Consider the following 11,291-nt stretch of genomic DNA (forward strand, 5'->3'; position numbering starts at 1 on the left):
GCTGCCCCCCAGGCATGCCCAACCCACTTAATCATTCAGATCTGGAAGAGATTTTTCTGCCCAGCCCAGCCCTTAGAAGGTATAAAGGGGAGGGGGAAGATCTGCTTCTTCGGATAACAGAGCCTCCTTCCTCCTCGGAGCTTTGTTATTGTCCGTCTAAAACTTCTCCCTTACTTGGTCCTTCTGCTCTCCGAATAACCATGTCTCGGCAATCAAGTGTATCATTCCAGAGCGGGGGCCGCCGTGGCTTCAGCGCCTCTTCGGCCATCACCCCTTCTGTCAGCCGAACCAGCTTCAGCTCTGTTTCCATGTCCCGGGCAGGAGGTGGTGGCGGCGGCGGCGGCTATGGCCGCGTCAGTGTCGGTGGTTCCGGAGGGGGCTTTGGCAGCCGGAGCCTTTACAACTTTGGGATGTCCAAGAGGATCTCCATGGGAGGAAGTGGTGGCTTCAGGAGTGGCTATGGAGGGAGAGTAGGAGGGGGGTATGGCTTTGGTGGAGGAGCTGGTAGCGGATTTGGTTTTGGAGGTGGGGCTGGTGGCGGCGGCTTGGGGCTCGGTGGTGGAGCTGGCTTCGGTGGAGGTTATGGGGGTGCTGGGTTCCCTGTATGCCCCCCTGGTGGCATCCAAGAAGTCACTGTCAACCAGAGTCTCCTGGCTCCCCTCAACCTCCAAATTGACCCCACCATCCAGAGGGTGAGGACTGAGGAGCGGGAGCAGATCAAGACCCTCAACAACAAGTTTGCCTCGTTTATTGACAAGGTGAGACGAGAGCGGGTGCTCATTAGACTGGTGGGACTCTGGGCTAGGACGGGGAGCTTACTCCATAGCCAAACATGTACAGAATGTGTATTAGCTTGCTTTCTACCTGACTGCCTTGTGTTCTGCCTTCCCTGCTATACTGGAAGTCTGAAAGATTGAACAGTCACTCTGCTTTCACTGCCTGCTCCTCCCAGAACCCACATGTGGTAGACTTATCTATGCAATGGAGAGAAACTGTGGACACAATTTTTAATACTGGTCCGGTGGCATGGAAGTGGGGGCAAATTCTTTTGAAGACAATGCCAATCTATTCACTCTCCATTTTGGAGAGATGCCTAGGGGTTCTGTCCAGCTGTTCTTTACTTAGTTTTTGTACTTCTTTCACTTGTCTTTCCTTGTATTCTCACTATATTGAAGCCCTCAAAAAACAAGGACTATTTCTTGTCCTCCCTAGGTGTGTGTGTGTGTGTGTGTGTGTGTGTGTGTGTAAAGAGAGCCAAAAAGGTAGAGAAAGACAGAGAATGAGTGAGGCAGAGATGATTGATGACTTGAAAGCAGGAACCTTGAGATATTCTGGGGGGGAAAAACCCACCACCAAGTATTGTTTAGTCCTCTTGAAATAGTCTTTTCTTCTGGCTTCCAGGTCCGTTTCCTTGAGCAGCAGAATAAGGTGTTGGACACAAAATGGACACTGCTCCAAGAGCAGGGGCACAAGACCACGAGGCAGAATTTGGAGCCACTTTTTGAAAGCTATATCAACAGTCTCAGAAGGCAGCTAGATAGTATTTTGAATGATAGGGGCCGCCTGGATTCTGAGCTAAGGAATATGCAGGATACAGTAGAAGATTTCAAGAACAAGTGAGTTAGAGGAGTTAATGTGTGTATGGTGGGTGGGGGAGTTGCCTTTCTACAGTCAGATAAGTTCATGATGGAGAGGTGGGGAAAGGAAGGGGAAAGAAAGGGGGAGAGAGAGACAGAAACAGGCACTCAGAGAAACAAGGAGAGACAGACATGGAATACAAGTCTGGAATTATGTTCAGGGATTTCTTCTGAGTACCATGGAAAGCGCTGTGGTTTCTTCACTCTAGAAACTGATGGTCTAGTGATTAATGGGTCATGAGAAAATGGAAGTCAGTAGGAAGAAGAAAGGGAGAATAGACAAAGAAATAGAATGAAGACGGCTATTTTCCTACCTGGCATAATCTTAGCAGTCTCTGGGCCTGGGCTGGGGAACGAGGTAGAGTGGGATTGAGCCATGGAACGAGCCAAGAGAATAGAAAGGGGAGAGAATGGTGAGGGTTTGCCTTGTCTTAAGACAAATTCCAGTCCTTGAATTTTTTAACTCTATGTAGTTTGAAGAAGTTGGCAAATGAGTGAATCCACACCCTTTAGTCTTCTATATGCTGCTTTTTTCAGTATTCTACTTCATAACACAACAGACTGGAAAATGCCTAGTCATGTCTAAGAGCTTCTGGATGATTCTAGTTTTACCAGCCCAATTTCCCCTATCCCCGCTCACAACAGGAGTTATAGACCTTAGAGATAAAACCACTGAGCCATAGACTCCCTGAATTGGAAAGCACCTAACAACAGTTCATGAGTCTCCTCCTCCCCAAACTCTGAACAAATGTTGAGCAACCAGTCTTGGACAGAACTTCAACCTCTGCTGTACATATATTTTATGCTAGGTACTCATAATGTTCTGGGCGCTGTACAGAGCATCACAGTGTGTTTGCCCCATCTTGAATCTCTTACAGGAGTGCCTTTGTTTCTGAGTCCTCCTACTTGGTATCCGGTTCCCTCATCCTATCTCCCCAATTCTCAATACTAAGCTCTTTACCTCTGGAAATGGGAGAATGTGCCCTCCTTAGTACTATGTAGCCATTTTTTAAAATCCATGTCCAGATATGGAAAAAACCTAATAACTCAGTTTAGGGCTTATCCTTTTCCTTTGGCAACTATAAGGGTCACACCCTTATAATATAGACATACTATACTGTCGCTGCTCCTTAACACATTTCATTCAGATTTTTCATACAATTAAAATCTCCCCTGTATCTAGGAAGTTGGAAGGATGATAGTGACCAAAGGAAGCTGACACTAAGCACTTATATTCAAGACTGTTCTTCTGACCATACCCATTGCTGACCATACCCATAGATTCTTGAATTGAATCAAATTAAGTGGAGTCAAATGGGATAGTATTCATCTTGATTCAATTCGATTCCTTTTATCTCATTCCAGGGAGTTGACATGATTTAGTGGAAGGAGTTCTGGATTTAAAGTCTCATGACTTGGGTTCAAAATCGGCCCTTCTCTACAATATAACACCTTTTTTTTTGACTGTGGGCAAATTTCCTAACCTCCTGATGCCTTGGCAAGAGAGGAGTTGGATTATATGACCTCTTTTCAAACCTTATATTAATTATTTTAAGATTCTATTTGACAGCCTTCAGGGCTTGGAATGTTCTGAGTAATGTCTATGAAAAACTGGATGCATCAGTGTTAATGGTCTCATGGATAAGAGGGAAAAATGCTAGAGAATCTATTGGTACATTCTTATATTAATTGGATTAGTAGTAGACAGACTGAGTGGGCAGCTGAAGACGGGATAACTCTTCCCAAGCAGACAGGGAAGACAAGATGCACACAACTGCCAGTACTCAAGGGCTACTTCCTCCCTCTCTGCCAAAGAGCCCATTCTTTCATACTGAGTGCCAGTGTCCTACTCTCCCCCTTTTCTCTCCCCAAGTGGAGTTTCCTAACCTATAGCAAAGAAGAAATGAGAAATAGACATGCTGCAACAGAAAATATGATTCTCTTTATAGTCACAGAAGGTGTAATTGTGTACCTCAAAGTTAATTATAGCAGGCTAATTGATCTTATTCCCTTTTCCGTTAGGTATGAAGATGAAATCAACAAGCGTACTACAGTTGAGAATGACTTTGTTATACTCAAAAAGGTAGGTATGGGTTAATTCGTACCTATAGCCTGAAGTTACATTTTGGTACAAGGTGACTCATTGGAGTTTGGATGGAAAATTTGGTCCAGCATTGCCTATTCTGGTTTTTCTAGGATGTAGATACTACCTACATGAGCAAGGTGGAACTGGAAGCCAAAGTGGAAAGCCTTGGTGATGAGGTCAACTTCACTAGAACCCTCTTTGAAATGGTAATGAGCCCCCTCCTCAATCAAATACTATAGGGTGTGGGGCAACTGATGGTTTCATCTGCAGCTAAAATCTTTGGGGATTAAGGGCTACCAGTGGTAGTGGTACATGGAACCCCACATCCTGAGACTAACGTGATCTCCTCCCAGATTCAAATATGCCTAGGCACAAACCTAGGCAATTCTCCAACTTTGATTTACTGGGAATTTATATTCCTGAAAGGAATTCTTCATTTATTCCCAATGTCCATTCTTTGGAAAGGATCTTGGAAGTGAGTTTCATAGATCACAGGGCATCAGAGCTCAGAAACATCCTTACGACCAAAAGCCAATCCTTAAGATCGCCCGACTCATGGACTGCTTTCTAGTCCCTTCCAGAATAGGAAGCTATATTAATTAGTGAGGATAAGATTAAAACCTGAGAGGTTATGGAAAGAAACCCTTAGTGGGAGAGTGGTGGGAAGTCATTCGATACAAACATTTGAAAACCACTATGTTGGAAACTGTTTGCAATCTTGAAGCTTTGAAGAATGATTTCAGCTTCTGAACGTGGGCTTAGGAGAGGAAAGAATAAAGGTGATTAATATTGGATGCATAGCCCCAGGTCACATGACTGCATATCTCTCCACAGGAACTCTCTCAGATGCAGGGTCATGTCTCTGACACCAACGTTGTCCTGTCTATGGACAATAACCGTAACCTTGACTTGAATAGTATCATTGCTGAGGTTAAAGCTCAGTATGAAGACATTGCCAACCGCAGCCGAACAGAAGCCGAGTCCTGGTACCAGACTAAGGTGAGCTAGGGCTGATTAGTAATGGAAATTCAAGATTCAGGCACCAACCTAGGGAATCGGACAACTATTGCTTAAGGAACTGGGGAAATATGAAAGAAAGCCACGAGGTGGACCTTATTGGGAAATTTCTAAAGATTGGTGGCACTATTAGGGAACCAATCAAGACAGGGTCAGCAGAATCCATGAACTGTTTTTTAATCCTTACCTTCCATTTTAGAATGAATACTAAGTATTAGTTCCAAGGCAGAAGAGCCATAAAGGGTAGGCATTTGGGGTTAAGTCACTTGCCCAGGGTCACACAGCTAGGAAGTGTCTGGTGTCACATTTGAACCCAGGATCTCCTGTCTCTACCTATCTGTTCCCTCCATAAACTCTTAGTTTGAGTCCTGGGCCTGTCTCTTATAGATCATGATTTTGGATAAATTGCCTCAGTTTCCTTATTTATAAAATGAAGTTAATAATACTTGGCTTCTCTCAATCATGATGCTGTCATGAGCATAACACTTTGCAAGCCTTGAATTATACAGAAATGAGGGATATTATTCTAACTTCCTCAAGCATTTTTATTTTCAAGCTTGAGTTGAGACGACAGCTTACAGATAGCAAGGTTTCCTTCTACCAGGACGTTCTTCACAAAAGGAGTGTCTTTCCTCCATGTTTATACTAAGTATTTACTTCTTTCCTGGGGGTCCCAGTATGAGGAGCTGCAGCAGACAGCAGGACGCCATGGAGATGACCTCCGCAATACCAAGCATGAGATCTCTGAGATGAATCGGATGATCCAGAGGCTGAGAGCTGAGATTGACAACATCAAGAAGCAGGTAGAGTGATGTTGAAAGGCCGTGGGTGATGGGTGCAAGTATCTGTGGGCATTCCTATTGTTATATGCATATACCCCCACACATACAGCCACTCAAATAAATAACCATATTCATTCAGGACTGGGCACAGGGCACCTTGCCAATTTCCCAAACTACACGTGTCCTTGAGTCTGTTTAGGGTTCATCCATTTTGGTCTGTGTGGCTTAAAAGCTCTTCAGGAGGAAAAATAGAAAGGCTAGACCCTGCCCTCTATGTCACACCCCAAACACTTTTATCTCTTCTCTCCTTTTCTGTGTAGTGTGCCAATTTGCAGGCCTCCATTGCTGATGCTGAGCAGCGTGGGGAGCTGGCCCTCAAGGATGCCCGGGCCAAGCTGGCTGAGCTAGAGGATGCCCTGCAAAAGGCCAAACAGGATATGGCTCGCCAGCTGCGCGAGTACCAAGAGCTGATGAATGTCAAGCTGGCCCTGGATATTGAGATTGCTACCTACAGGAAGCTGCTGGAAGGAGAGGAATGCAGGTAGGGAACTGACCCCTCTCCTCTTCCACTATTTCCATCCTAAATCCCCAAATCCCAAAAGTCTTATCTAAAGCCCAAATCATATATCCTGTGTTGAGGCTTCATTGACTTTTCATCAAACCTTCATAGGGCTCTTTTAAAACCAGCTTTTAAAAAAAGTGGCATTTATTTCTCAGCACCACAGGTCAAATACAACTCTCTGGGGAGTTTTACATTGCTGTTTTCAGTTAAATGTAATTCAGGCTATCCTTTTAGTCACCTCCTTTGGTGCAGATAACTGAAAGCTGGCTGGATTTTAAAATTCCAAACTATGCGGAATTAAGAGTCTCACTGGTAGAGAAATTTTGCTTTGACTGAGACTTGACAAGTTATTTTCCAACTTGTCAAGTTGAAATAGAGAATTCTAGAACTGTAATCCTGGTTCCCAGATCCAGCATACTGCCTCTAGGGAACCAGAAACCCAAACAGGTGGATCCCAAAAGGTCTCCAGGGAGGAGGTTGTCACAATCTCCTTTTGATTAACTGTTCTGGGAGGAAATGATTTGTAGTTGTCAGAAAAATTGTCCTGAGATCTAGCCAACTCCTTTCTTGCTGCAATTTAAACACACTTCAGTGTGTCTTGGAATGGCTACACTTGAACTCAGTGCCTAGACTTCTGGACTTGGAGTCAGAAAAGCCTAGGTTCAACTTCCTCTTCAGACTAGTCATATGACTTTGGGCAAGTCACTGAAACACCTTGAATCTCAGTTTCCCTATCTGTAAAATGTGAACAATAAAAACATTTATCTTGTAGGGTTATTAGGAGCATGAAATGATGTCCCCTACCTCCCACAGTCATATAATTGGGAGCATCAAACAAGATAAAACACATAAAATGCTCTGTAGGTCTTTGCCCTCTGGTGGTTCTCAGTGTGGTTGGCCAGAAGGCATCTTATCACTTAGTTAGGAGACTTTGGAATGATCTCCATTGGCATAATGCTGCTCCCAATTTTACTGTCTAGTTCTAATCTCACCGCTTTGGCTTTGTCTTTGTTTTTTATAGGTTGAGCGGAGAGGGAGTCGGTCCGGTCAATATTTGTAAGTACCTTGCTCAGAAGAGCAGAAATAATGTTATTAACAGCAGACACTGGGTTCTGGTTTTGAAGGTAGGGTCCTAGGTAGCAGTCATACCACTTGGGAATTCCTCCCTTGGCAAGAAGTTTAGAAGAAATGTAAGGAAGGAAAAAGAGCTCAGGAGCCGAGGGAGGAAGCCTAGCTTCTTATTCTGGTTTTGTCACTGGCTTACTAAGGGGCCTTGAGCAAATTATGCAACCCAGTACCTTAGTTTTCTTCCCTGCAAAATGGGAATAATAACACTTGCTTTACAAATCAGAGCCATTGCGATAACATTCATGAAAGTGCTTTAAGACTCATAAACCTTGGGGCATCTAGGTGGCTCAGTGGGGTCAAATCTGGCCTCAGACTTGTTCTAGCTGTCAACCCCAATTGCCTAGCCCTTACCACTCTTCTGCCTTAGAACCGATATAGAATATATGTGCCAGCTCCTTGAGAAATGTGACCATATGGATCTTACCCTGGGTTTAACATGCTTGACCCAAAACATACTTGCTGAATCGAATAAACAAGAGATGCATAAGAGGACTAGAAAGAGAAGCTGGTCTGAGGAGTGAACAGTTAAGACTTTTCCAAAGTGAAGAATAAGGATTACGGAATGGTCCTTGCAAACTCTGATAGTGTGACTATGCTTTAGTCATTTCCCTCATCTGGAACAGGTTGAACTGAGTGCTGATTACGTGCTCCAGCTGGGAAGCTAGGCTCCTATATGCGAATTAAGTTCTGGAGAGTTTTTAGGGCGCATAGACTCACAGGAGCCCAAGAAGTGGGTGCACGAGTAAAGTTCACTCAAGGACAGTGATGCTACACTGCGCGCGCGCGCGCGCACACACACACACACACACACACACACACACACATACACACACACACACACACGTCCCCCGCGGGCCCCCGCCCTCCAGGCTGTATTGTGTATCAAGTGCGAGTGGGATGGGGTGGGGTGGGGAATAAGCCATAGAACGCAGATTTCCTTCCTTGTCCCTTTGACCAGGGCCCTTCCTCCGGCATCCCGATGCCGGGACAAATGCCATTGCTCCTCATCTCTTCTCTCTCTTTTCCTTGTAGCTGTTGTCACGTCCAGCGTGTCCAGCGGCTACGGCAGCGGCGGCGGCTACGGCAGCGGCGGCGGCTACGGCAGCGGCGGCGGCTATGGCCTCGGCGGAGGGCTGGGAGGCGGCAGCGGCGGTTACTCCTACTCCAGCGGAGGCGGCGGTGGGCTCAGCGTGGGGGGCTCCGGCTTCAGTTCTGGCAGCGGCCGGGGCCTAGGGCTTAGCTTAGGCGGAGGTGGGGGCAGCAGCTCCAGTGTTAAGTTCGTGAGCACCACGTCTTCCTCCAGCCGGAAGAGCTTCAAGAGCTAAACGCCCTCTCAGCGAGTGGCTCTCACTTGTCTATCAGCTCTCTCTGGCGGGTGGCCACTGCCTGATCGATCCTCTTTAGTTCGGATGGCAGCCCAGTAGCTCTCTTCTTTCTTCTCTCCGCCTCCCCCTCTCCTGCCCTTTTCACTAGTGTGTAGTCTAGACCAGACTAAGGGGTGGTTTGTATTCATGAGCCTTCCTGGTCGCCTCCAGCACTGGCACCCTCACCTCTGGTTGTTAGCTCCCGGCCTGGCCAGAGGCCATCAGAAAATGCTTTCCCACGAGCCTAGGAGGCCTCGAAAGTAATCGCCAGCCTCCCTTAACTGATTCCACTCTTGAGTTCACTTCTCTCACCCAAGCACTTAGCCCAAAGCTACGACCACACCCTCCCGATTGCCTGGCCAAAGATAGAAGCAGCTTCCAATTGGATCTGCGTGCTTAGAAAACCTTTACGTGTGGAAACAAGAGAAGGGAAGCTTTGGTTCAGTTAGAATCTGGGCTTCTCCACCCTTGGGGTAGGCAATTCCCAAGCCTCTCTCCGCGCGCGGCCCGCTAAAGCAATCTTGTGATTTCAAATCAAAGTCCAAGCTCTGTCTAGGGAAAGATGGCTGGCCTCTCCCGGTGAGTGAGGGTGGGATTTAGCATGTGTCGTGTAAGCAATTCTGGTTTCTCCGGTAAGGTAGCTTTACATTTCTCAGGAGGTGTACTGGAAGCAAACTTCATCTGGTGAATGTCAGCAGATCGGCCCCCCTCCACTCCCACTGTTTGTTCTGGATTCTGACACTTTCTGGTGTTTGTTCAATAAAGTACATTTATAATTTAAGTGTCCGAGTGGGATATCTCTCCTGAATCTATAACCACATTTAAAAGTCAGCCTTCTTCAGCAAAAGGGGACAAGGGGCACTGGGACGGATGAGGGCAAATGGCCGTTGGTGTGCTGGTCTGAGGAGTGAACATTTAAGACTTTTCCAGAGTGAAGAATAAGGAGTAGGGAATGGTCCCTGGAAACTGACCAGTGGCCTGGATACCTGGGAATTTCTAGAGATTGCTGTGGGGAGGTTGACGACCCCCCCCCCATTCCCTTAGGAAAGACCCAGAAAAGGATGGCATGATGTGTAATAGGAAATCCCTGGGGCTTTAGCCCAATAAACCAAACCTAGATTCAAAGTCTCCGTTAGCAATTTGCTAATTGTTTGGTTTGATTCATACTTCAGTGGCAAAGGTGTGGAAGATGGATTGGAGAAAAGGAGCTTGAGACAGGAGCACGGATCAGTAAATTATTGCATCAGTGAAGGCTAGAGCTAATGAGGATGTGAACAAAGATGGTGGTCTGATGAGTGAGGAGAAGATAGCTGTTTGGGGGATAAAATGAGAAAACCCTTTGGAAAGGCAGAGAGCATTAATCAAACAAGGTAGACAGACAATGGAGGACTTGCAGCCCCAGATCTCAAACTATACTATAAAGCAGTGGTCATCAAAACAATTTGGTACTGGCATAGAGACAGAAAGGAGGATCAGTGGAATAGACTTGGGGTAAATGACCTCAGCAAAACAGTCTATGTTTGGGTTCAATATAAAAACTGCTGGGAAAATTGGAAGACAGTATGGGAGAGATTAGGTTTGGATCAACATCTCACACCCTACACCTAGATAAACTCAGAATGGGTGAATGACTTGAATATAAAGAAGGATACTATAAGCAAATTAGGTGAACACAGAATAGTATACTTGCCAGATCTTTGGGAAAGGAAAGATTTAAAAACCAAACAAGGGTGAGAAAAAAATCACAAAATGCAAAATAAACAATTTTGATTACATCAAATTAAAAAGGTTTTGTACAAACAAAACCAATGTAACCAACATTAGAAGGGAAGCAACAAATTGGGAAACAATCTTCATAACAAAAGCCTCTGACAAAGGTCTAATTACTCAAATTTGTAAAGAGTTAAATCAATTGTACAAAAAATCAAGCCATTCCCCAATTGATAAATGAGCAAGGGACATGAATAGGCAATTTTCAAAAGAAATCAAAACTATTAATAAGCACATGAAAAAGTGTTCTAAATCTCTTATAATCAGAGAAATGCAAATCAAAACAACTCTGAGGTATCACCTCACACCTAGCAGATTGGCTAACATGACAGCAAAAGAAAGTAATGAATGTTGGAGGGGATGTGGCAAAGTTGGGACATTAATGCACTGCTGGTGGAATTGTGAACTGATCCAACCATTCTGGAGGGCAATTTGGAACTATGCCCAAAGGGTGCTAGAAGACTGCCTGCCCTTTGATCCAGCCATAGCACTGCTGGGTTTGTACCCCCAAATAAATAATAAGGAAAAACACATGTACAAGAGTATTCATAGCTGCGCTCTTTGTGGTGGCCAAAAATTGGAAAATGAGGGGATGCCCTTCAATTGGGGAATGGCTGAGCAAATTGTGGTATATGTTGGTGATGGAATACTATTGTGCTAAAAGGAATAATAAAGTGGAGGAATTCCATGGAGACTGGAATGACCTCCAGGAAGTGATGCAGAGGGAGAGGAGCAGAAACAGGAGAACATTGTGCACAAAGACTAATACACTGTGGTACAGTCGAATTTAATGGACTTCTCCATTAGTGGAAATGCAGTGATCCTGAACAACTTGGAGGAATCTATGAGAAAGAACACTATCCACATTCAGAGGGAAAACTGCAGGAGTAGAAACACAGAAGAAAAACAACTGCTTGATTATATGGGTCAAGGGGATGTGGCTGG

The 11,291-nt window shown here is 45.2% G+C and overlaps 1 protein-coding gene across 1 annotated transcript; it reads left to right on the forward strand.

Annotated features, from left to right (window-relative positions):
• The first annotated feature begins 96 nt into the window (after nt 1-96).
• On the forward strand, nt 97-9,357 carry LOC100012364 (keratin, type II cytoskeletal 5). Its single transcript, XM_001362873.4, has 9 exons — nt 97-758; nt 1,402-1,616; nt 3,660-3,720; nt 3,834-3,929; nt 4,558-4,722; nt 5,418-5,543; nt 5,843-6,063; nt 7,106-7,140; nt 8,245-9,357. Exons 1-9 carry the CDS (start codon nt 201-203, stop codon nt 8,535-8,537), a joined length of 1,770 nt encoding a protein of 589 aa, XP_001362910.4. The 5' UTR covers nt 97-200; the 3' UTR covers nt 8,538-9,357.
• The last annotated feature ends 1,934 nt before the right edge of the window (nt 9,358-11,291 follow it).

Source organism: Monodelphis domestica, chromosome 5 (genome assembly GCF_027887165.1).
Source record: "Monodelphis domestica isolate mMonDom1 chromosome 5, mMonDom1.pri, whole genome shotgun sequence".
Taxonomy (NCBI): Eukaryota; Metazoa; Chordata; class Mammalia; order Didelphimorphia; family Didelphidae; genus Monodelphis; species Monodelphis domestica.

What these genes read in the sequence shown, in the direction of transcription:
- LOC100012364 (XM_001362873.4), top strand. Translation starts at nt 201, where the DNA reads ATGTCTCGGCAATCAAGTGTATCATTCCAGAGCGGGGGCCGCCGTGGC. An exon ending in GTAGAAGATTTCAAGAACAA is followed by an intron (nt 1,617 to 3,659) that starts GTGAGTTAGAGG and finishes CTTTTCCGTTAG; the next exon opens with GTATGAAGATGAAATCAACA. An exon ending in TTGACAACATCAAGAAGCAG is followed by an intron (nt 5,544 to 5,842) that starts GTAGAGTGATGT and finishes TTTTCTGTGTAG; the next exon opens with TGTGCCAATTTGCAGGCCTC.